The following is a 27404-nucleotide window of genomic DNA, read 5'->3' as shown; positions in this document are numbered from 1 at the left end:
AAATGATTTTAAAGTGATCCAAACCTACTTGGCCCCATTTGAAAAAGTAATTGCCCCCCAAACCAAATAACTAGTTGTACCAAGCTCGGCAGCAAGTTCTTGGATTTCTTGAGATGTTGTTTTGATTCTTTTGTTACCTCGTGGATGAGTCGTTGATGAACTCCTCGAGTAATTTGGGTGGGCTGGCCACTATTTGGCCACTATTACACTGAGTTTTCTCAATTTGTAGATGATGACTCTCACTGTGGTCCCAAAGCCTTAAAAATGTCTTTGTACACCTTTCCAGACTGACATCTTTTCTCAAGTTTCTTAAAATTGTGGGATTATGATTTTTTGGGGGGTTTTTGTGAAATTGAACTCAGATTTGCAAAAAATGTGGTTAGTCACAGATAATTCATGATTTGAAAGGCAGGGGGCAAATACTTTTTTACACAGGAGCAGAAACTTTAAATTAGCTTTTTTCCCTTAATTAATGAAATCTGTTTTTGTTTTGTTTGTTTTTCTTTTTGGTTTCTTTTATGTTTTACACTTATATAAATTGTTGAGGTGACTTTTAATAACACATTTAAAACTTTGTATGATATATGATGACATATCCAAAAGATCAAAGGTCAGAGTTATTGTGACTTCAATTCAATTCAATTCAATTCAATTTTATTTATATAACATCACAACAAAAGTCGCCTCAAGGCGCTTCATATGCATCCTACTCTTGTAAACATGACATACCTGGAAGATATTTCCCTATATTGAGCCACAGCCAGCTTCTTGGGAGAAACCTGTCCGAGTATATCAGGGGTCAAAATGTCATATAAAAAAAGAAAGCTTTCACTTGACACATTATCTCATATCTTTGTGGAGAAATTTGGGCCCACTCTTCTTTATAATGTTGCTTTACTTCAGTGAGGTTTTCGTCTAAGCAAAGTTCCCTTAAGTTCCCAAATCTTGAAGCGATTCTGTTTCTATTAGTGAAAAAAAAAACAAGTCTAAATGATCACCCCTGCACCATTGTGCTTTACAGTTGGGATCAGGTGTTTATGTAAAAATGTTGTGTGAATGCTCCAAATCAGCAAACTACTAAAAACTCTGAATTTATAGAGGTGGTCATACTTACTGATGATCAGTTAATCACGTGCATTTGATCAGCAGCACATTTATGCTACTTACCCTCTTAATTCACATCAAATACCTGTGAGCGATACTTTTTGATTTGCAAAGTAATGCATTGAACCCTGTGCAAAACTGCCCTTTTCACAAAACTAAAATGTTATTTTATCTGAAGAACAAAAATGGGAATCCAAACATGCTTCATATTTAGCAGAACACTAGATAATGACACAAATCTTAAAGCTGTTCAAACTTTTTAGATCACGTTTCAGCTTCCAGGTTTTAGAAATTGTTGCTTTTGTTAATTCTAGATTTACAAATGTGGTTTTAAAAATGTTTTGTTTTTACACAAAAGGTGCAACTGCAAGTTTCTTCAACTTTTGCGGTATTCTTTTCAAACCTGCTATGCTTCCTCTTCTGCCCAACATGCAGAAGCTATGTCTGGCAGATTAAAGGGTTCCGCAGAGCCAAATTATTTTTTAATGGTATGAAAGTTTCTCGTGGCATGTTTCAGCTCCTTTTTTCTGGCTGGCTGACTGTAAACCCAAATGCAATAAATATCTTAAGCAGGTCGGGAATTTACTGCACCTGTAGTAACCACTGCACTAATTTAATAAGCAACAGATGTTGGACTGATTGCACTGAAGCTGGAACACATGCAGTAAAAGAAGGGAATTCTTTGTTAGGTACAGTTTCATCAAAAATGCTGCAGCTCTGTTGCACAGAGGCTCCTCATTCATTTTGATCAATAAGTAACAGAGCTGAAATTTGGATTTAGTATCATAGTGACTCAGCTGTCGATTACCAGGCAGGAAATAGCTGTTGTGAGTGGTTATCTGTGATCTATGCGAGGCTGAGAAAGTATTGGGCCAATCTTTTACCAGCTTTGGTCAAAATTATAAAATCATTTAATTAAGGTGCTGAAAATACATTCATACTGATTTATTGTGAATTTATTCAGTTAATTTATCAACTGTTAAAACAGCAAAAAAAAAAACAGTATTTCCTTTAAAACTGTTTATGTAAAACCCCACATGAGAAACACATGTATTGCTTTCTCAGGTTTGAATAGCGGCTTGCTAGGCCAAAATTATGTCTGCTACTGTACTATAAGCAATACTACTGCCAGATAAACTCCTAAGCTAAGGATTAATTTAATGAGATACAGTAATTTTAGAATGTGAAGAAAGATGAATTTAGTGAACCTAACAAAAGCCAGGATGGTTGTTTATGAGAAACATGCAGCAGCTTGGACAAAGGAGCCATTATCATTAATTAATCTTAGCTTAAAGCTATATTTCATTTAATAAAGCATCTGGGTTTAAATGCAAGTGTGTGCTTGTATATGGGTGCATATGTGTGTGCATGGAGCTTTTGAGCACTTTTACTGTATAACTGTTATGGCCCCATTATTTGTTAAGATGTGTGTTATAAATCCTGTTATAAGAGTAGTATATATTTCACTATTTTCATATTTCTTTCCTTGTGTCTACTAATCTAAGTGTTCACACAATCATCGTTTTCTGTATGGGCATTTTAGTTTTCCTTTGGCAGGGGAAAGGTTAATGTTTAGCAGCATGAATGGTTCACCCACTAATGTGTGAACAAAGCACAATGGCTGCAGTGTATAGGCTCCTATTTATTCAGAGTCACTTCCTCCCTTAATAGCTGACTCTACTTTACTCACAGAGAAAAAAGTAGGTCAAGGAAAAGTCATGTTTGAGGTAATTCACTCTAGGGGACCACATCTCTGATCATTAGATGACATTGGTTAACCCTGAGTGTGAGGTCATTTTCAAGTCAAAGTTACACCCAGAACATGGCCTGAGTGTTAGCGTGTCTGTGCATATTACAGTGCACTGAGGATAAATTACAGAGGGAGGCTATCAATGAGAAGGCTGAAAAGGAAAAAGCATGAAAAGACAGTGTTTATATGAAAGAAGGAGGTTGTTTTTTTACCATGTGGATTCGACTTTAATCAGATGTTGGTTCTCAGGTGATGTACTCTCACTTTTAAGGACTCTCTGCTTTGATGCAAGTGCATAAAAGATCCACAAAGAAGAATCACTCTGATAATTCATTCTTCAGCTTCACGGTAAAATACCTGAACCAAAGAGGAATGCGAACACATTGTTCATCCACCTTCTGCAGTTACTTGTGATGGGTGTGTAAGGATGAGAGAGGATGTTTGCAGACGTTCTGGATTAACTATGATTTCATCCATGAAGATGTCTGGAATACCTATGATAACATATTTCATCATTTTTAGGAAAGAGTACCTAGAAAAATTATTTTCTCTGTTAACAATTTTTCAATTTTTTGCATTTTTGCACTTAAATTACCAGATCATCAAATTTTAACGTTAGACAAGTGGGGCCTGTTAGTGTGTAGATGTTGTTTTGGCTTCTTTTGTGGCCTCCTGGATAAGTTGTTGATGTGCTCTTGGTTTAATTTAGCCACACTAACCACAATAGGGATGGGAATCTCAATAGTTCAGTAGTTCAGTCCCTTGGAACTGTTAGTCAGCTTGGTTCCACTTGCACTTGTGCTACAATCAACTGATTTCAGTTCATTTGTTGGAGGAGGAAAATAAACGCTGTCTACAGCGTGGATATGGACATTACTTTTGTTTTTATTGCACAAAAGGAGAAGAGCAAAATGGTAAATTGGAAACAGATCTGGACAGAAGCAATTACATTATGTCAACTCTTTGCAAACAGTTGCATAGATAGCATGCTAACACTAAGCTAGCCCCAGCCCAACAGCCAGACCCTAAACTTCAACAGGTAACAAACAGAGCGGTCAGGCTGCAGCCTTTGTTTCTACTTGTTCATGTTTCTAAAGTAAAATCACAGGGCTGATTGCTTTTAAAGTCCCTTTGTGCTGGTTTTCATCTTTTCTTTGTATTGTCGAGTTTGTGTTTATACTTGCATACTTAGATAAAGATCATATTTGTCTTCATTAGGACAGGGATTTGTGTTGGTGTGTGGGACGATAGCCTATAGGTTCATATCATTAAATGGTAATCATGAGACAATGCGTTTCAGGTCTTTTTACAGAGAAATGTGAGGAATGTAACGAGTAGTGTAACAAATTAATTTCTCCTGGGAGTAATTAAGTAACGTGCTTCATTTAAGAAATCTTTTCTGTGTAATGTGTAATACATTACTTTTTTGAGTCATGACCACAACATTGATCACAACAAAGAGGGGAAACACCTCCAAAATATATAAACATTTGACCACGCAATTTATTTGCATGACTGTAATGTCTTTGGTATGCTGCTTTGGCGATGGTGGTGATTCAAAGTGAAGCCAATGATACCCACTGAGAATTGATATTGATCGATTTGAAATGATAAATAATATCAATAATAGAAACAGAATCACTAAATCGCTTATCCATTCCCCTCGCTATTTACCACTATTCCAATTTGTGGGTAATGGCTTCCACTCTGCTTCACTGGAGTCTTCCTTGTAATGCTTTCCAGACTAATGTCAATGATTGTTTCTCAGCTGTTTTCTTAGATTATAGCATTTATGTTGCTTTTTGAGATCTTTTAGCCTACTTCACTTTATAAGACAGGTTCCATTTAAGTATTTTCTTGATTCAGCATGTCTGGCAATAATCCGATTTGGGTGTGGCAAGTGAAATTGAACTCAACTATCCAAATGTGCTGCTTAATCACAGTTAATTTTATGATTTCAAAAGGAGAAGCAATTACTTTTTTAGTCAGGGCCAGATAGAGTTGGGTTGTTTTTCGTCTATAATACATAAAATTAATAATTAAAAATACCAAATGGACAAAATGAACCTCACTGTAATGGGGATGTAATTAAAAGATGTCATTATGATGGCAAACAAAGCTTTAATAGCATGAAAGCTATCTCCTTATTTCCTCTTGACTCAGCAAGTGGATAGAAAAAGAATCAATCTCACACAATGTGATAAATAAACCATAGTCTAAAAATTAAAGATTGAATTATTTATTTTGAAGCTTGTTGTTAATAAACATGTGTAGTCCTGATGCAGGAGATAAGACTTTTATTTCAATAATGCTTGTTGAAATGCCTGCTTTTGCAAGAACTGCATGTGCAGTTTTGCAAGGAGTAGGATCTACCCTGAAAGTTGGCCCTGGTTGGATGAGACAATTTGTACTTGAGGGTATACTCTTCACATAGTTATGAAAGAGCCTGTTCATTGAGAATTCATGCCTGGGCTTTGTTTTTCTTTGCATCTGGCATATAGTCATTCAGTTTTTCCCACCTGGCACACAGTCAAACCGAAATGAAGACATCAAAGTGGTAATTGCAATGTGAAGTAATTTTTTTTCCCTAAAAGTGTCTTTTTTTTCTTTTCTAATATGCATATTCTGTCTGATAAATGGAATCAGAGCAGATGCAAGTGGAGAAGAACAAAATGTAATCAAGTTATACCTAATAAATAGATAAATACATTCAGGACTGTGTGCCTTTCTTCACCAATCAGAACCCTTTTCTTTTGTAATGCCCATGTTGCTTTATAAACGTGAGCCAAGCAAGCTATAATACATGACAAAGATGCACACATCTAGTATATACAAATCAAGTCCGAGTCAGTGAGTGTCTCTAAACTTTATGTGTACTGTATGTTAAAACAGCCAATTCAGCTAGCAGACTAGCTTCTAAACTTCTCATTGTAAATCACGTATAAAACTTGACATGAAGAGCAACAAGGGCGTGAACACTATGTTTGCTTAAAGTTACTGACTTTAAATTTTCAAAATTGAAACTGCTTGTTAAGAAGTCACAGCTGAATTTGGTTTCTCTTACCTACTTTCAGTGACCACTCCTTCAAAGAGATTTATTATCCTTGGAACCATTCAGAGAAACTCAGTTGCTGTGGAGCTGTTTTTTGACATTATACAGGGTGAAAACATGGCATAAACCTAGCCTGTCTATGTTTTTGTAATGCAAATAACCTCACAATGAATCAGGCAACTGAGTATGAATCACATCCTTAGTCATATTTATGGCAAAATAAAGAGTAGTCAAGCTTTAAACATAAAATTGTTCGTATTGCACGGGGGAAATGGTTACTCATCCATTTAATGGACTACCAAACATCCAGCAGCACACTCCTTCTCCTGAACACATTACGCCCCTGCTGCTTCATCTGATGGTTAAATGCATTGGATTGTTTTATGAATACTGAATGTTCATCAGTGGTACAAAAATAAATACCATGCTGGGGATGGTATCAATTTATCATTGTAAACTTTGACAGAAAGTCATCAAAATTTCAGCACAGCACGTTAATGCTAATTGGAATACACCGAGTGAGTGTTTATTTTAGTAAATTGTTCTGCTGACAATTTATGTAATGCAAAACAAAATATTTCAGTGTTGACACAAGCTTAAACCTTTATCATAGAAAATGGGGCTTTGCTTAAAGGAACCTTTTTCCTGAAGCCAGATTATATGTTGTTCACTTAAATATAGCTACAGCATTACAGTGTTTTGTGCCAATTTCAATAGCGTCTCTGCATTCAATGAATGCGCCTGGGGAAAACAGCTAACCTGGCTTCTTTAAAAAGTGCATTTCCCTCAGAGAGAAGCAGACTAAAAGATTGTGTATGTGTGATTTTACAGCAAAGACAAAACAATCATCCTCTTTTAATACCTTTGACATACTTTAACATTGGTTAAAGTTGTTGTTTTTCAGTTATAATTAATACTTAGATATTTTAGTAAGTGTAATGAGTAATAAACAGTATAAATAAGCATATAAATTATATACAGATATAATTATTAATACTACACTAGTAGACATATATAATGTAAAATATATATATTATATTAATTTTAATGTGTTTAATTGTGCAGATGGCTTCTCGTGTATTTATGTTATTTATATTTAATTATATTTTACTAAATGGCTTTAAAATGGCCCTGCAGTCAGCATGGTTTCAGGGTGTTGTCTTGCAATGATTGTGAGGCTCAGGTGGAAGCATCTTGGCAATTTTTCATGTCAAGGTGACAGGATCTGTGCAGTCTGGGTCTGAGTGACAAGCATAGTCATTGTGTTGTCATTGTCATTAAAACCCTGTAGCCACTAGTTCCAGTTGGATTATTGGGTTTGGTCAAAACAGTTTCTTGAATTCTACAAAGAATCATAACAATACAATTAAATCCAATTACATGCACTCACAAATGATAATAAAAAATAAAAGAGTATGATTGTATGATTGATTGAATTTTTCTTTGGAGACTGCTTTTGTGTTTACTCCAGTATCAGATAAATCTGTCAGTTAAATTTTTAACTTCTTTGATTGGTTACCTTCATGTTATCTCATTTCCTACTTTTTTTTTTAAATCTCAAACTCAATATTTAATCCATGCAACCAGGTAACTTGGTCTGGGTTGCAGAGGGCAGGGCTGGCTCTACACAACTTAATCAGCTCTTCCACAGGAACACTTTGGGAATGCCTGTTCCCAAGCCAGCTGAGAGATGTGATCTCTTCAGTATGTCCTGGGTCTTTCACAGGGGCGCCTTCCAGGGGAACATCCAAATCACCTTAAATATCAGGAGTTCATGAGGCATCAGTTAGATGCCTAACCACCTCAACTGGTTCCTTTCAATGTGGAGGACTAGTGGCTCCCAAATGACCAATTTCCTCTGCCTATCTCTAAGGCTGAGCCCAGACACTCTTTGGAGGAAATGTTCATTTCCACTGCTTGTATTTGCAGTCTCACTGTTTCAGTCACTAACTAAAGTTCATTACCAGGTGAGGGTAGGAACACCAAGAGACCAGTTTACCCTGGGGTGGGTGCTTGAGGGCCCACCAACCGTAGGAGGACAATCACATAATGATTTGCCTGACGAAACAGTGAGCGCTTATTTTGTCTCACTTCTTGTGGTAAACACCTCACTATTTTAAACTACATAATAATCTTTAATTGTGGCAGACATGTTCATGTTTTAGTTTATAACCTTAAGTCTTTTTCAAACCAAGCTCTTGTCAATTAAAATGCAATAAAATGAGTATCCCTATTGGTAGTCAAGGACCAGTTAGGCATTATAATCTGATTTACATATTAAGCTATTACATGGTCTGTGCATTCTTTTTTCTGTTTTAGGAGTGCAAGATTCTAACCAGGAGAAAGTTATAACAGTGTCTGGAGAGGGAATGATCCACAGCCCAGACTTCCCGCACACTTATCCGAGGAATACAGTGTTAGTCTGGAGACTAGTCGCCAGCAGCAACATGAGGATCCAGCTTACCTTTGATGAGAGATTTGGGCTAGAGGACCCTGAAGATGGAATATGCAAGTAAGGCCATGCATTTGAAAAAAATATACATATTAAAAAAATTAATGCAACATAAAATTATTTTGTTTCGTTGTGTTTTCTGACCTCACTTTATTTAACAAAGGGGCCATCCTCACAGAAAGTATTTTAATATTACTTCAATGAAATTTAATTACATAACAATTTTTTTTTCAAATAAGATATTGTATTATATTAGTCTTATAGAAAAATATAACCATCATCAGCACTTCTGAAGCCTCTGCATCAGAAGTAATATACATTGTCCTCTATAGAGCACTTTCTCTGCTTGCTTGTCTTAATGAGATCATATAGGAGCTTTCCCAGTTGACATGCTAGATACATGTTGGTCTGAAGTAAAGACATGTCCCATCTGTGTTTTAATCCATATTTGAAAGTCAGTCAGAGTGTGGCCATTTGTAAAACTGCCTTTAGTCTGCCAGAGTGTGAATATTGAAAACCCAGTTATTTGTTACACCCAGGAAAGGCATGGATTAGCATTGCTTTTTAGTACATATATATTTGATGCGTGGATCAGCTCATAGAACAGCTTGAAAGATACATGCCACACCCTCTGCATAGCAGCACAGACACAAAAACACATGCAGTACATTCTATAATTTATTGAGCATTCGGCTTTCAATTACTACTTTGATTTTCCCGTGTTGCCATTCATTTTAAAATAGGATCCTAAGCCCCACCGATCGATTTACCCATTTACGCATTGCACTTTATGCTCAGTACCTTTCTGCCAATATATCACAACTGGCTGGTTAGCATGATGGAGCTCAATCTGGGGAAGATTCTGGGGGAGGGTAACTTCACTAGTCATTCCTGGAGAGCCCCCTAATGGATAAAAATGTGAATGACCGCTGTACTTCTCTACAGAGCTGACAAGGTGTAGATAGCATTGCGTAGCTGAAAAAGCAGGCTGTGGACATGAATGAGTAAACCCTGTTCCATGAACAGTTCCTTGAAATTCAACTCCATCAATTAATGAGGTGTTTGTGATGTTGGCTCTGATGTTGGTCTAGTGTTTATATATGTTGTTTCTAGCTAATTTAATTGTCTTAAGTGCTGTATAGTTTTGCCAGCCAGCATTTATGCTTCTGGTGCAAATAAAAAAATCTGTCTTTATGGGCAGCTGATTGAAAAACTAAAAATTCTGTGTGTGACTGGAGGTAATTTGAGCGCCTTAGCTCACCTGCCATGGACCAGGTGCCTGTTGACGAATGAGGTTAATGTTGCTGTCAAAACTCTGCGAGGGAAAGTTGCACAGTAGGGCAGGGTGCCGACTGACAACTTTTGTGCTGTACTGCCCTTACAAGACTGCACTAGTCAGCACCCTCAAAGAAAGGGGCAAAGACGATAAAAACATCCTTTTCCAGGGTCATGCAAGTCATTTTCACATCCACTGCTCCAGCTCTAGCATTTTTGTATCTTTGTCCAACCCTTCTCAAGCCCCCAACAAAGCCCAACAGGTTTTGCTCAGATCCCAAGATACATACTTTTGCCAGGGTTGGCAGACAGATGAGTGGTGCATGCAATCACACGCAGAATCCCAAACCTGCCTGCTTTTCTCTTACACTCACTCTCTTTTTTCCCCTCTATCAAACACAAACACTTTGTTCCCCCCACACACATACACACTCACACACACAAGCCTCTGGCCTAGTCTGCTACTTTATCTTTTATGTGTGTTTAAAAATTAATTCCCCAAAACTTCCTCTTAGACCTCCATTTCTCTGGTTGTTATAACAAAGAAAATCACATGCAATGCTGCCGATACTCTGTTATGTCACTGTGTAATGTGACGCAGATTAACAAGAGTCTAATCTCCTGTCCACTAATTCACATCAATGTGGCTAAAACAAACAACAGTGGGAGATGTGTTTGGCTCTGGTAACAACCCTGGAGTGAGAACTCTTTGCTATGATGAGAGGGAATAGCCAGGATGCTCATCTGTTATTCTGTTTTTTCTGTGGCACGATGAAAAGCATTCTTACCAAATCCACTGGAGGAGAGGCATATTGGAGAGGGATTGGTCTTGCTGCTGGTTGGCATGGCAGCAGATTCGTGCTTGACGACTCCCAGACAGGAGTGTTCTGAGAAAGGCATTTATGCTCATGTCTCCAGTCTGAAAAGAGCGGACTAAAAAGACAGTGTTTGTGTTGCTAATCTGCGTCATCTCTGTGGCAGATATTGTATCTATTAATAATGTACAAGAAGGAAAACTATGTAGCAAGAAAGCTTTGTGAATATTAAACACAGTTTCTTTGCTGGGTACTGAAAGGTTCTCCTTTCTCCACTGCAACATGTAAAAGGTCGCTTTTTTATTTTCATCCTGCTCACTGTGAGTATGTCGCCTTATTTGTAAATCTGAGAAACCACTGTTGAACATGGTGATTCTGAACACATGTCGACGTGTAATGATCAGGGTATTCTGCATTATTGATGAGCCATCTGTCAAAGCCCTGCAGCAGTCTAAAAGATGACTTTTAGAGAAGAAAGCTTCTCGATTCACTGACCTCCAACGAGGACAACAGGGATGAGCTAAAGTGATGTTTTGTCCTTTTCCAAAATGATTTTTTGCTGTTACAAATTATCAAACATTAATGCATTTAAACTGGAAATATACAGTTTTGCCCTTCTCAATAAGTTCATTTTTGCAGATAACAAACTTCCTGTATACATTTCCACATCAAAGGTAACAGAGTTGGTAAATGTATTGACACTCCCACCCCTTTAGTTTATTTAACATCACAGAAAATCCATTTTTAGCATTGCTCATGTCACTCCATGTTGTTTTATTGAAACCAGCTTGAACTGAATCTGTCAAGCCTGTGCAAATGTAAACAATGTCCTTGAAATCCAAATATCCGAATTGGCAGCACTGAATGAGAGGTTAGCGTGCCTGTTGACGCAAATGGCAAAGTGATTAATCCCAGACTGTGAAGAGTCAGTGAAACAAGGCTTTATTCAATGCAGTGCAGCCACTAGTTAAACACAGGTATAAATAATAAAGGCTGAACTCCTGAACTACATGTCTTAAGTGCTGACATTGGTCAATATTTTCACTGGCACACCAAAGGAGTTTGGAGCATGGCCATATGTCTCTGCACTTCATAATGTTTACTGGTATTATGGATTGGCAGGGCGGTCAGAGGAGACAGACAGTCGTGTAATTACAGACAGACTCACAAGCCTGACAAGTCCACAAACGACATGATGCTTTTAGTCTTGTTTTTTCTCTCACACTAAAATTTATAGTTTATGTTGACTGTAGTTTTTTTCATTTTAAAATCCAGTAATATATATATTATAATATATTATAGTGTAATATATGTTATATTATACTATATTAATATATTACTGAAAATGTTCATTACTGACCATAATGGAAGTCAAAAATAAAAAATATAGATTTTTAAGAAACCAATATATATTTGTACTTTTCATTAAAAAATACTTAAAATCTTCAATCTGATGGAATGCACCACTAAAGACAACAATCCCAGAACTAGAGTATAAAACTGCATATAAAAGATGGATGTAGTCATCATGACATCACCCAAAGATCAGTTAAGACCTATCACGAGGGTACAAGTTGGATATTTGCGGTGTTGCACTCTAAGATATTTGTAATCAGAGATTGGCTGAATGTCTCAAATCTGACCAAGAAACCGAGGGACACTGTTCAACCATTTGCTAATCAGTTGTCAAGTCATAATTTTTAAGCTGGTATCCCTGTTTATCTGCCGTTATAACTCTATGAACATCATGACACATTAAAGGTGATTTTAAAATATCTAAAGAACTAATCATATTAATATGATGATCAGAAACTTAGTAAAGTCACACAACATGGGAGCAGAAGGACATTTTGCAGGGGTTTTTTGCAACTACAGGAGTCACTCAGCTTAAAGACCCGAAGTGCCATTTGAGGAGTGATTGGGATACTGAAACAGTACTTGTGTGCTTACCAATCATTTTGTAACTGATAAGTCAAAAATCGAAAAGTCATTCTTAGGTTGTACTAAGTAAATCTATAAGCAATATGCCACAAGACTTCTGTGAGATCTCTCTACAAAGAAAACTCAAATGACGACAAGGAAACAGTGCTTTTGATCAAGTGATACATTCTTTAGTCACACATACATTCAAAGAGAAAAAAACAGATAACATCAGGTAGGATATGCATGTCAATAAAGCAAAATGTTACAGTTACAGATTACAAGAGGTGATAAAAGTGGTTTAATGTTAGATTTGAAAGAAATATAATGGCAAGCAGGGAAGTAATAGACAGACAGACAGACAGCGGACATACTAGGATAGGTGGATAATTCAGAAAGCTATGAGAAGCATATGTCTGTGGTGCCTTTGCTAACTATAGCTAGCAAGAAGCAGCATTGTCTTTCTAGTGACTTAACAGGTGTGGAGTGTAAAACAATCCTTTGACAAAGTGGAAATCTAATATTTAATAAAGCTAAGGGCCTTATATCAGAATTTAACCCCAGGTTGTATTTTTTAGGGCTGACAGTTTTTTCCTCTGCTTGGCAAGGTTGTGGTTTTCTCCACAAGATGCTATCTCCAATACAACAAAACAATGTGAAAGTAAAGTTTTTACTTTGCTACTGGAAATTTGTTTTGGAGTACAATTAAAGAGGCCTGGGTCTCTTGTGCAGTCAACAATGTTTAATTAAAAACTATATTTCAATGACATGTGGTGTAATAGGCCTGTCAAAAGACCGCATCATTGGTCATTAATCGCCAAAAGTAACAGCTGCTTATGCTGCACTATCCTTAGATTCTTCAACTTGAGATTTGACCGCAATGCACTAGTGATTTCCAGTTTATTTTTATCCATTTAACTCGGGCTGTAAATAATAGAGATCTCATCTCATGCAGCTACCCTGCTGTTACAGATATTTATTTTTGTATTCTTTTTTTAAATGAGGTTAAATCTTTATTGCCCTTGCAGCTTTATTAACAATCTCACCTTCAGAACGACCGTGCCAATGGGAGTCTTAAAGGAGCTGACAGACTAATAATGAGGCAAGAACACAATTAAAGATAACAGGCTCAACTCTAAGTTCAGATTTCCAGCTACAGCACCAGCAATAGCTGGATTGGTTCTATTAACAAATCATATCTAAGACACCAAAAACATGTCCTGCCCTTTCTCTGTTCACTGTGCCAGGTACGACTTTGTGGAAATAGAAGATCCGACTGAGAAGACAATCCTGGGTCGCTGGTGTGGGTCACAATCGCTCCCAGGTGGTCACATTTCCAAGGGAAGCCAGATCACTATTCGCTTCATCTCCGATGAGTATTTTCCCTCTGAGCCGGGATTCTGCATCCGCTACTCCCTGCTGCCTGTGGTACGTGCATGATTAACTGCTAAAATAAAATGTGCATTGTGAGTAGGTAAACACTTAGCTGTCAGCGTTTCTTTCCTGCCATCTTCATCTTGGGAATTTACATGGCAGTGAGCAGTGCCTCTCCATGTAAGCACAATTAAAATAATTTGCTTGTTACATAACACGGGGTCTTAATTTGCAATCATCCATTCCTGCTTATGTGTACCCAAGGTTTTAAGCATCACTGGGGAGAAATTATGCTTAGGCACACTGGAACATCTGGCACCTGTACTGTCATTTATTTTAGTTATGAAGATACACTGAAGACAGAATAGCACATACACTTTTACAAAAGCAAAAACAATGTATACACAATAGCGGCAAAGGCGTAAGTCCAGTGAAGTTCATTCATGAATACCAAAACCACTAAAATATCTTAATTTACATTAACAAAAAAAGGATAAATCTTATATCATGGATCCTGAAATACTGAAGTATGCAATGCCAAAATAGAAATAATTGAACTTCAATTTTATTTTATGTTTTTTACTCTTCCATATGAAGCCAAATGTGTTCTAAACCCGTGATATATCCATGTAGTCACTTCAGTCTGACATAGGAGGTGTTGCAGTGTCACTAAAGATTGCATTCAAAATTTGTCCACTGACCCTTTTTGGGGGGAACTGGATATTCTGAGTATTTCTGAATTTTCCAACTGTGTTTCTGTTTATATTGTTACATCATGTATTATTCAAATGAAGTGTTTCTTTATTGGTTTGTACAAATACAGTACTGTGCCTTTGCACAGTTTTAGGCAGGTGAGGAAAAAGTGACGTAAGCAAAGAATGCTTTAAAAAATGTTCGTCTTTTTTTTCACTAATCAACAAAATGCAGTGAATAAACAAAAGAGAAATATAAATCAAATCAGTGTTTGGTGTGACCACCCTTTGGCTTTAAAACAGTATCAATTCTTCAAGGTTGCACTTGCACACAGTTTCTGAAGGAACTCGGCTGGTTGGTTGTTTCAAACATCTTGGAGAACTAACCACAGATCTTCTGTGGATGTAGGCTTCCTCACATCCTTCTGTCTCTTCATGTAATCCCAGACACACTCAATGATGTTGAGATCAGGGCTCTGTGGGGGCCGCACCATCACTTCCTGTACTTCTTGCTCTTCTTTACACTGAAAATAGTTCTTAATGACTTTGGCTGCATGATTGGGGTCATTGTCCTGCTGCAGAATACATTTGGGGCCAATAAACAATCATTTATATTTCTGAAAGCATTCTTTGCTTACAGCATTTTTTCCACACCTGCCTAAAACTTTTGCACAGTACTGTATGTATACCAGAAATATGTATTTGATTCAAAGATACCCAAACACTGTTTTGTTCTGCTGTTTTCTATTGTTCCTCTTGCCTGTAACAGATACTATAATCACTAGTTCCAGTCTTACCTAATCTTTGTTTCCATTCACCTTTTAAACTTCTGGCAGACATTTATCCACTGTAATTTACAGTGTGTGCATAAGCCAGAACTCATAATGAATAAGGGCTCCAGCAACAGTACCCATGAGGTTTGCATGTGATCATGTATAAAAACACACTGTGGAAAAGATACAGTACAAGCTAAATATCAATCAGTCGAATGGTAGGATAATTCTAGTTTGCTGTCCATGAGTTTTTCTGTCTTGGCTCTATGGCGATGATTCAAGGGAAATTTCTACAGCGTGGGTGGAATGGTCATAAATTCAGTGTTGCGATTGTTTAAATGCCATTTACCCAAAAGAAAACTACAAGAATCTGGTTGAAAGAAGTAACTAAGCCAAGTTTTTTGGGGGTTCCGGTCCACCCCAACCATCTCTCTACATTAGCTCTATAGTCTCAGGTTGGTGTTCCCATCATAACTGCTCACCTACTAAAGGCTGATTAAGGAATGAAACAGAAAGGGCTATAATAAACTTCTGACCTTGTGTAGCTCATGTGGTGTGATTAAATTTAAATTTAAGTAATTAAGTGACCGTTTTAATTCTTTAAAATGATGAGCAATGTAATGCAGAAGTTTAAAAACCAGCAAGATTAGCCAGTTATATTCTTGCCAGAAGGTCACTGGCCACTAGAGCATTTCTGATATCAATAATATCTGAAAAATTAGTAGTACATACTTTTGTGTCTCTGTATAGCTACTCTTCTATGTCTTCGTCTGTCCTCTTCCCATTAGTCATTCTCTTGCTCCTTCTTTTTTTTTGGTCTTGACATGTAGACCACACACAAACACAGAAAATCCATTTGTCCCAGATCCCACACTGACAAAAGCCTCAAGATAAACTAAAGAGATGACTGCCATGTTTTAACCTGTCATGTTTTAGTTCTGTTCAAGCTAGTTTAAGTCAAAAGTTTTACTCTTCATTAATCCCTGATGGCCTGTAGCACAAATATGCGACGGAGGTTTCTGAAATGGCTTTATATTCACTGTTTTAATTTCTTTGTGCTTCAGAGTTGTTGGTCTTTTGGTCTTAATTCACAATATTATTGCATTCTTTCATCACCATTAAAGCCCAGAATAGCATTGCTGATAGCAGCATGAACCACCAAATGATTTACCGTCACTCTGAACACATGCAGAGTGTCATGCAAACCTCAAAGCTGTATCACAAAAACAGTTAAACAGATAAGTTAGAAGATGAAAGGTATTCATTACTTATATATTATCTTCCAGTGTTAGAGTCAGTAAATCAAATTACTGTTTTTGTATCAGTAGACTGCAGCAGGGCCACAAGCAAGGTCAGGCTTTAACCAATATGAACCCAATGAGATGCTATTATAAGGAAAGATTTAATGAAAAAATGTTTGCAGCAGAAGGAAGTATGAAGTAAATGTGTTTTGTATTACTTTCTTATTTGAACAAGAGAATGAGTACTGTGAGGTTTTTTTTGTTTTTGTTTTGTTTGTTTTTGTTTTTGTTTTGTTTGGGGGTTTTTTTTGGGGGGGGGGGGGTATTGAACTATATCTCTTTATGAATAATCTGTGAATATCTATATACAAAGAATGAGATTTTTGTTACTAGAAGCTTTTCAGTTTTTGCTTCCAAGTTCCCATGCTGTATTTCAAGAAGTACTGATGAATCACATGCAAGTAGGCTTTGGCTGCATGCAGTTAAACAGTACTGTATGTGTGGATTGCAGAAATGAAATGCTGAACTATCACATGTCGTCAATTCAATGCTTTATTGCCTTTTTACAATTGCATTTGTTATTTTTAGTCAGACAAAAAAGTTGACTGATACACAGGCTAGGACGCTTTGCAAAGATATCCATTAGCCTGATAGCCAAATGCTAAAAGCCACAAAATATTGGAAACTGAGTCATTAGATGCTGAGCGATGTAGTCCAAGAATAGAGTCTCTAATGTCTGTTTGAGCTCATAATTACAAATTGTAGTATAACACACGGTCTATGCAGGCACACACAATATTTCAAATAGTGTCTGACAATAAAGTAGAAACCACCAAGAAGTGAAACAGGGAAGGTATTTAACTTGCAGGAGAAACTGGCAAATAAAGCTTCCTTTACCTGCATCCTTATTTGAAAGGGGTTACCACAACGGAGACACATGTTTGATTTGGCATAGCTTTTTATGCTGGATGCCCTTCTTGACACAAACCTCCCAGGGATTTGTGTCTCCTCCTAGTCTTATGCTGGGGATCCTCCACGTGTTAGGCAAATGTGTTAAATACTACACTATGGAGTCAATCAGAGTATTATAATCAAACATTATACTGTTAAATAAACAAATTACACATATTTACAAAGTATATGCACCTAGAAAGAGGTAGGGCAAGTTCCAGAAAACAACAAAATATTATCATAAATTTTTAATTTTTAAATAAAACTAATAAACAGTAAATTTTGATATTACAGCTGGTGTTGCAGGTGGACTGGTTCTCTACATGACTGATTGTCTTGTCTAAAAATATTCAAAACAATGCAGCTGAGGTGTAGCTGTTATATGAAGCATCTAATCCCTCTGTTTTTTTATTTCTCCATGAATTCTGTCGATATATTATAACCTTGGCTTTTAGACGAAAATAAATCATTGAAGTGTATCAATGTTAATGGGAATTATTATTAAAATAATGCTTTATTTGAATCTTTAAGAAGTTATCCTTGCCATCTGTAATAAACCCTTTAGAGCACATTGCATTTGGCATCTATCAAAAAGAGGATTTTTTTGTACTGTAGTGTACTCTAGTTACTACAACAACAACATAATCATGAGCAGAATCCTTGCCATGCAGGCTGAACATCTGAACCAAAAAAGAGCAGTCATTATCATTATCACAGAAGCTTAACTTACTATGAAGCACAGTCACTGTATCCTGCTGGTTTCAATGGTCTTCCTTGATTACCCCTGACCCTTTCCTCTTGTTCTCATTCCTCTTGTACTCCACATTAACAAGGATACAACAGAAATTCCCAAAGACCTGCTGTTTCGCAGTGTAACCACTCAGAGAGATTTAGATTTATCTCTCCAAACAATTTTACCTTTCAACAAGTGGAAGGCCAAAAGTAATGTTGGACATACATCAGTGGAATTTAAAGGCTTGGTGCTTTGATTCATCTGAGTTCATCTATAATTCTCGTAAAAAATTGTATCATGTTCAGATGTTGACTTTTGCCTTTCTTTATCATCCATCATTTCCTCTCTGTTTTTACATAAAACTTGCTCAACATCTTTCATTACATCTTTCATTCAAGTGTTAAGGAAGGTTTTCACCGATTTAAGCAAAGCACTCTCTGATTTATGGGTCAGTCATAGCAGAATGTCACAGTTTTGCAGCGACAGTGTTAAAGTTGCTATTTTCAGACACATTTTTACATTGTGGCACCTAAACTGGATCTCCTTCATCAGCCATGTTGAAGCCATACCTATTTTAGCATTAGATTTATTTACCTACTTGTTTTCTCTAATATTATTAACATGCATTTATGCATCTATACACAGAAGTTAAAAGTGAAGAATGAGCAGTTCATAGTTGAGATAACCATCCTAAATAAAGCATAAATAACAGTTAAGAGCAACACAACGCCTAAATATATGTGACATTTCATAAAACATTTTAATTGGAAAAGAAAGAGTACTTCACGAAACAGCAGGTATTTGAGAAGTTTGAACTTAAACTTAATCCCTTAATAGCAGATTGACATTATTCTCCGGTGTTCAGTTCCTTTCCATAAACTGTTTGATGAAACAGAGACCAAGTTTTTCCTTCATGTTCCAACTCTAGAAGGTGCGGAAACCATGATGGGGAAAAGGAAGTTTGGCCTCCGCACGTTCGGTCTGCCTTCCCTTTGAACCTTCCTCTGACAGAGGAGGAGCACACAAGAACAGCAGCACTCTGTTTCCTCTGTGGTCAACCAGCAGCTACTGGAACCTCATGCCATGCAGGGGCCAGTACTTTAGTATATATTTAAACAAGCAATAATTCCTCCCCACCACTTCCATGGAATGAAAGGGGGAAAAAATAAGACCCAGCCTGTAATTCACAGGAAGAAATTTTAGAAAAAGCAAAAAGGCTGAGGCAAAGAGGTTGTTAAAACACAGAAGGAGAAAGAGGCTGTTGAATAGGGCATAAGCGGTGTTGAGTGGTGTGCACTGCGGGTTACAGGGACAAACAAAACATACATCATTGTGTCTGTGAGGTCTCAGTCCCCAATTAAACTGCACTGTTACTTTGAAAGGAAACATCATCCTACCACCTTTGTTTATTTAAATGGATTGAAAAGAGTTTTACACACTCAGGATCTATGTGCCTTATGCTTGTCTGAATAGCAGCAAACTACACTAATCATATAAAACTGTCTAATTGTAAACATGAAGACTTGAATAGAAGCTAATGGAGCAGGTAAAGAATGCAAGTCTTTCCTAAAGAGAATGAAAATGACTGGCAAAGTCATACAGGAGCTTTACCGTTGGCATGATGAAACTAAGGTTTGTTTTTACGGCAACCTCAATTGCAGTGTGTGGCATATAGTGCGAGCAAAAAACACTTTTCACGCACAACAAACCAAGTTGCTTACTCAAAGTCCTCTTGTGCAAGGAAGTGGTTTTCAAATCCATGTGAATGAGAAGATATTGTTTTTCAGAGCTATTTCAAAAAGCTATTTCAGAATTGTCATCTCAACATAGTTAGTTGAACCTGTCATTTTAGATACCAGAAATAAGAACGTGTGGTTGTGCTTTATGAGAACAAAGAGACTCCGAAACAAGGAAATCACTGCTTGAGAACAAAGTTCTTCTTCGGGGTAAGGGGGTTTAGAGGCTTTGGTAGTGATAAGAAGCACTTTAAAATCTTCTGAATAAACAGTTTCAGCCTTTCAAAAGCAAGTGATATTTTTTGAAACATGCACTCAGCTCACTGCCCAAGTGGCCTTGACTGCAAGTTGGGCAATACCATTTTAGGATGCTGTCTCTGTGTGCTTCAACTTATATAAGATTCGAAATTGCATGTACTTCAGTTTGGTTTGAGGACAGAAGACTCCACAATGTCTGTGCTTAATATGCAGAATTGTCTAGTGTGCCTTGGGCTGCTGGCTCAGCATTTATTATTTATTTATTTCATAAAAGATATAAATGGAAGATAATAAGAGTTGCTAAGGTAGACAAAACAAAATCATAGATACCAGTCTGGTCTATTAAAAACACTTAATAAAAGTTAAAAATTGTGATTTTAGCCAAATGTTTAGTCATTCTGTCGTGTCACCGCAAAGTGTCTTACAGTTTAATATTTATGTCTTGTGCTTTCTATTACTAAGTCAGTCAATTCAGTTTTGTCTATATAGCCCTAATTCATAATAACAGGCCATCAAGGGCCTTTATATTGTAAAGTAAACACAGGGACAAAAGTTTAAAAAATAGCAAATCCTAACATTCAGACTGTCCCCTGTGAATAAGCGCTTGGTGACACTGAGAAGGAGGAACTTCCTCTTAACAGGAAGGCTCATAGAGGGGCAGCCATCTGCTGTGACCAGTTGATGGGGTGAGGGCAAAGACAAGAGTCTAGACAAGGACAAGACACAATCTATTAAAGACATTCAGTAGTGGCATAAAAATGCTTGGAGTATGAAAAGAGCTGAGTGGAGAAGAATGCACAGTACATCGTGGGAAGTCCCCCAGCAGCCTGTCTACATAACCAACAGATGATTCACACTGAGCCCTAACTATAAACTTTATGAAAAGGAAGGTTTTGGAAAGAGGGAAAAAACGAGCTCAAAGCCTTTGCTGAATACTGCTTTACTCACTTTGTTTTAGCCATTTGTGTTTTAGATGTTCATTTATCACAAAATGACAACTAATGAAGACCTTGTGAAGCAACTGGTTATTTTTTTTACACAGAAAGTTAAAACTCTTACATGATAAATCTTAATTATACATTAGCTACAACTACTAAAACGCCCTTGAGGAACTTCATCTAATATGGAACATGTGTGCATTGTTTCTATAGTTAATTAGTTTATTTGACCCTGAAAAAGCATTACAGAATATATCATAACTGTTCATACATCTATGTCTTACACCTGACACACAGACACTGCTCTGAATTCAGTTTTGGTGGTCCATGTAAGGACTTTGTTCCTGAATTCCCTTAAATTGGCTCCCTCATCTGCTACTTATAGCTTTATTCACACCATCTTGATGTGTCTCTGAAGGATTGCTTGGCTTCTCTATCTGACGCTGAGCTTGCAGAGTGTTGCTAATTGGGGGAGTGTTGCACCATCGACATTCACAAGCTGTTAATGGCTTCCAGTCCATACAGTTAGCCACTGCCAAGGCTCAACTAATAAGAATCACAGATTCTCTCTGTTGTCTGGAAATACAGCTGCATCACTCATACGTATGGTGCTATATGACCATTTTTTTTCCTATAAATAATTCTTTCACATTTGTGATTGTGTATCTCAGTTGGTGCCAAATAAACCAAAAATATGCTCAGTGGTTATAAAGGAAACCTCATTAGCATGAGTCATATCTGTGGCGTGAACACAGCTGTGCATCAGCTGTATTTTTCCAGCCTGTGGTGCAGCCATGTCAAACCACTGGCATCTCATTTTAAAGTCATTGCCAGGGGGCTTGGATTTTGAGCACACTTACGATGCCAATAAATCTTATTAGTGTTGTTGGCGTTCTACCTTTTCATTCACTATGAAGATCTTTCTATATTTTTTTAAACTTTTAATTACCTTTGTGTCTAGTCCAATTTACAGAAGTATGCATCTTAATCCTGCTGTCTTCGTATGCTTCAGCAGTCAGCTGACGCGCATTATAGTTACTCTACATACATGTATTCATATTATCAGCTAGGTAAAACATTTATTTTACAATGTTTATCTTTACAATGTTAGTACCAATGAGAAAAACTGCCACTCTTCATTCAGTCCTCTCATTTATTCCCTTAAAACACAGCTGCCAAAAGGCAACATTTTTAGTGTTTTCAAGCTTTTTTTATGTTGCTGTTGTTGTGTCACAATGTTTCCTTCTACCTGTCAGTCACGTAATATTAGAGAGACCAGTGAGCTGACATGTTGCACCATCACAAGACTGAAAGGTCTAACAGATTAGCTCCTTCTCTCGTGGGAAGAGTAACACACCAGGTATCAATCTTCTCTGTGACTGCTTGCTGTATCTCACTAGAGAGTTCAGAGCTTGAAACAAATAATACTGTTGCCAACCAAATCTACAGAGATAAATGTTGGAATGGAAAGTGATCAAAGGAGGTGGCAAAGATGCGATCTCATTTGGCAGCTTAAAAAATGTCTCTCATTAATTCCGATTTGTTTGTTTTTTTGCATCGGCGAGGGGGACTAATATAAAAAAATGTGTATTATTTTTAAATAATTAAATTATAATTATACTATTGCATTACTCATTGCATGGTCAGTTTTTTAAATGTTGAATTTGTTATCACGTTTGTCATGTATGACAAATTCTCATTTTTATTTACAGACTGAAATTTCAGTCTTCAGTATGTTTCTGTCAAATGTAAGCGAATGCCTTCAGTTTGGCCCAGTGTGGAAATCCCTGCATGTGTCTGTGATCCTCAGAGACTGTAGTCACTGTTAATCGAAATATTAGTTTGAGCCCCTGCTACAGTACGATGTTATGATTTTCAGCTTAACTCAAGTCCAGTTCACCATATCGTTTAATGACCTGTAACTCAAATTAAACTTTATATTTTATCATGATGTAAAATGTACAATAGCAGAGTAAGGTCATTTTTAACATCCTGTCACCAATGACAAAATTCCTCCTTCACTATAATTATCCTGTTTTAATATTTATAACCTAAAGTACACTTCCAACTTTTAAATGTCACACAAAGTGGCTGAGGTTTAAGTATCCTTGAGGCAGTTTATGTAATGAGGTAATTATTTGACCTTATTATGTATGGCACATTTCATCTTATTGAGAGAGTTGTGTATTTATTATGAAAGCTTGTTTAAAGACTTTTTCCATCAAAACCCAAAGCTATGCAAGTTGGACTCTTTACATTTAAAAAAACACTTTTTTTCAGTTAGTATGCAAATGACCCATCTGTTCCATCTCTCTTCATTTGATTTGTTGGTTTTCCCACAGAGTGTACCAGAGCCCAACGCCCCTGCAGTTCTCCCTCCATCCCTGCAGGATATTGAGGAGCTGTCAGAGGCTGTGACGGAGCTGAGCACTGTAGAGGAGGTCATGAAGTACCTGGAACCAGAACGATGGCAGATGGATATGGAAGAGTTGTACAAACCTACATGGCATGTGCTGGGGAAATCATTCATCCACAGTAAGAAGGCCCGAGGTAGGACATTATTAACATGTTTGTTTTCATGAATTAAATGTAAATTTAGTCCAAGAGCCACTACTGAAATGATTAATATTAAAAGAATATGTTTTGGTGAAATGTTGTGTTGAAATAATAACATCTGATGCATTTGAGGTGGAGCTGATCTCAATCTTCTGAGGGAAGAAGTTCAACTCTACAGCTGCACGCCACGTAATTTCTCGGTATTCCTGCGTGAAGAGCTGAAAAGGACAGATGTCATTTTCTGGCCCAGCTGCCTCCTGGTGAAGCGCTGTGGTGGAAACTGTTCCTGCTGCTCTCACCGCTGCTACGACTGTCAGTGTATTCCTGCCAGAGTCACAAAGAAATATCATGAGGTAAATATCAATTTGATCATGGCATGATGAAATCCATTTGATGTTCATTTTATTAGTTTTTATCTGAACACATAATAATATGAAAAACACCTGCAATATGAGGTAGAAAAAAATAGTTTTAATTATGGAATACGTGAATATTACTGCAGTTTTATTCAGATTTATATTGATTTTTTTAAACCTGGTTTTGTGCTATTCTGTTTTCTAAAGTTATTTTGGTCATCATCTTGGTAGAATCCTTTGTTATTTGCCTTTTACTTATCATTTTGATACAAATATGGATTCTACTTTCTCTCCTAATAGCGTGTGGAAGTAATATAGGTTGTTTGTACAAACAGAAGGCTTAGTGGTCTCTAAGGCCAGCAAATGCTGGGCCACAAGCAGAAATTGGTTACACGGACTTTGAAAGCTTTGAAAGGTTTTCACTTCTTCACAAAGCTTTACAAAAGTAATTTGTTTTCCCCTGATCTATGACATTTTAAAACTTGTCCTTGTATTCAAACAACAGATTTAAAAGATTGACAGTTACTCCCAAACGATTATATGTGGTTTAGAAAAACCACCACATTGTTTATGGATCTTATAGTGAAACAGTGCAAAGACAGTTAAAATCAGATTGCCATTTCTTATTTTGTGAATTTTAACATTCTAATTTTTTTTTAACCTTCCAAAGTTTGCTACTTGCATACCATGTTACTTAAAACGTGTTTGCATTTCAATCAAAAATGGAGGATTTTTTGAAACCCAAACCTGATTTATGTACATTTTAACATGCATTTTTCAAAACAAAACAAAACAAAATGAACAATGAACATAGAATTTTAACACATCTGGGTTTTTATTTTTTTTACCATTACATGCAACATGTCTTACACATGTCAAAGCAAAATATTATTGGTTGGACTGGTTTGATATTTACAATGTACTTCACAAAGATTTTTTTTGTTATACCAAAATCACACAAACATTTCCACCCATCATCCGTGGTTCCACTTTGCAAAGCAGCAGTTAAAGGTCTAAATAACCTATCCACTCAACATGCTTTAAAAACACTGCTTCTGGCCTCTTTTGTAAACAGGTTCTACTGTTGAAACATCGAAGTGGTGTACGAGGTCTCCAGAAGTCCATGACAGATGTGCCCTTGGAACACCATGAAGAGTGTGCCTGCGTGTGTAAAGATGATTCTGACTGACCTCAGACATGTGTAACAGCTGCCAACGGAAGCATGCGGATGTTAGAAATGAACCTCTGCCGCTGTTCCTATCTCATCCACTACCACTGGAAGCTAACAAGATTCTCCTTTTATCCTGATGTCCTTTTACTAATTGGATGAAGCAGAACGGACTGGAATCTAATAAATCTTCCAAATGGATTTGACTGCTGTGGAATACCAATAGAGTGCTCTGAGTCCATTTTAGAAAGGCCAAAAAAAAAAATCACTGGAGCAGATCTGGACCATTACCTATGAGCTCTGAAGACTATTTTCTTCCATTCTTCTGAGATAAGAACACTGAGGCATTTGCGCCATTTCTTCCTGAGGTCTTTTTTAAAGTTCAGTCAGTGTGGGCTGATACTGTCATGAAAAATGGGAGCTTCTTTGTTCAAGTACTTTTTTATATCTATAAGTGAGCTGGCTCCAGCTGCCTTGCCTTGCTCCCTTGGCTCCTCTATTATTACCATCAAGGCAAAGAAAGGTGGTTTTTAGCCGTTTCCTTTTGCTCCCCTCTTGTTTTACCACAGTTTGTCTGTGGCAGTGTACAAACACAGTATAGTTGAAATGTAACACTAATGAGACTGCATTACGTGTAAATATTTTGTTTACATTTTTTTTCTTTATTAGTGTGCATTTTCTGCCAAAGTTTTTCAAAGATAAGATCAAAGTTGCACATTCAGAATCAGTTAGAACTCCTTTTTTAAGTCTTCATTTGATCCATCTCAGCAATATTAAATCTGCTTGCTCAAGACATGCCTGGCGTCAAACCATTTTTTTTTTCAACATTTGAGATTGTTCACAATAAGTATTTATTTGTTTAAGGAAAGGGAATTTAGGTCCAAGATGACTTGTGTGCTACATATTTCCTGTTTACTAGCCTCCTCTCTGTTTGTAATTTTTACATTTTGATTTTCTTGTGGATGTTTTTTTTTTTCATTTTTCTGTATGCCAATATTATTTATCTCTACTTTTGCTACAACTGTTTGTGTATTTTATAGTATTGGAAAGCAAAAATAAATTCTTCCATTTCTAACAGAATATGTAGTACTTGGGATTGGAAACTTTGATCCAACCACTGACATGAATATAGTACAAAACTCCGAAAAACAAAGGCACACATACTTATGAAAATCATCATCCACCGATATTATTGTAACCATGAAAGTAAATGTTTAGTTTCTAAAATGTTTTCACAAAAAATAAAAAATGAACAATTTTGCCCCACTAAGGTGGGGATGGGTTAATTGGAAACTCTAAAGTGCCCATAGGTGTGAATATGAGTGCGAATGGTTGTCTGTATATATGTGTTAGCCCTGCAACAGACTGACGACCTGTCTAGTGTGTACCCTGACTCTGGCCCTAAGACATCTGGGATAGCCTCCAGCGCCCCCTGCAACCCTGAAAAGGATAAGCGGAAGTGAATGGATGGATGAACAATTTTGCCACATAATGTAAACAGCGAGTCCCATTTATGAAATAGAAAAGTGTGACGTATTATATTATTCAGTGAATTTTTCTCAGCACAAACTTTGGTTTACTTCTGATGCACAAATGTTTTGGTAACCCAAAATGAAGCATTATATTTATTCACGTCCAAATTTCAGTTAACATTCCACTAAATTTAGGGTCAGATATACATGTTGTGCCAGTTCAAACTGGGTTTGAAGTACTCTTGGTATTTACAATGAGAGCACAGTGACAGTATTGCACGTAACAGGTGGGAACTCAGACATGTTTGCGATTGGCCCAGGTGCATATGTGTTTCTGGGAGTTCTTTTCTCAAGTCAAAAAAGATAGAGAGAGGAAAATATTAAAACTAAGTGTGATTTACTAATGCTTGTAACACGCAATTTACTGCTAACTGTGCCAGGAAAAAAAAGCATGTCTCATTTTTTGTGCCAGATACTGAATTGAATTGCCTGTGTTTAAAAAACATTACATGTAAAACGAACCACACCTATGCGGGGATCGTGTGCACATGCTATTTTGTCCTATTTAGTAAATCTGGCCTTTACCCATCGATGGATAAGTGTAAAGAATATCCCAAAGCCTATTTAGAAAACCAGTTCCTGTTGAAATCTTATAATGGAATATAAACTGATGCATTTAAACCCTGAATTTATTAAATAATAATTTATATGGAAGTCTAGATAAAGTCTGCTAAATCAAACACTTTACCGTGGTTTACTATAATATCTTGTGACTATTGGCAATAGTC

At 36.8% G+C, this 27404-nt stretch overlaps 1 protein-coding gene across 1 annotated transcript in view; it reads left to right on the top strand.

Moving 5' to 3' along the window:
- The window catches only part of pdgfc (platelet derived growth factor c), a 48111-nt gene extending 21887 nt beyond the window's left edge, over window positions 1-26224 (top strand). The window contains exons 2-6 of the mRNA XM_085284315.1: window positions 8226-8418; window positions 13616-13796; window positions 23407-23614; window positions 23753-23973; window positions 25052-26224. Coding sequence (XP_085140441.1) covers window positions 8226-8418; window positions 13616-13796; window positions 23407-23614; window positions 23753-23973; window positions 25052-25165 — 917 coding nt within the window. The 3' untranslated portion in view covers window positions 25166-26224. The remainder of the gene's footprint in view (window positions 1-8225; window positions 8419-13615; window positions 13797-23406; window positions 23615-23752; window positions 23974-25051) is intronic.
- The last annotated feature ends 1180 nt before the right edge of the window (window positions 26225-27404 follow it).

Source organism: Mchenga conophoros, linkage group LG2, assembly GCF_057382185.1.
Source record: "Mchenga conophoros isolate Kocher_MC1m ecotype Shallow Benthic linkage group LG2, M_conophoros_male_GT1.1, whole genome shotgun sequence".
NCBI lineage: Eukaryota > Metazoa > Chordata > Actinopteri > Cichliformes > Cichlidae > Mchenga > Mchenga conophoros.
Note: the sequence above shows the minus strand (reverse complement) of the source record. Positions and strands in the feature narration are given on the sequence as shown.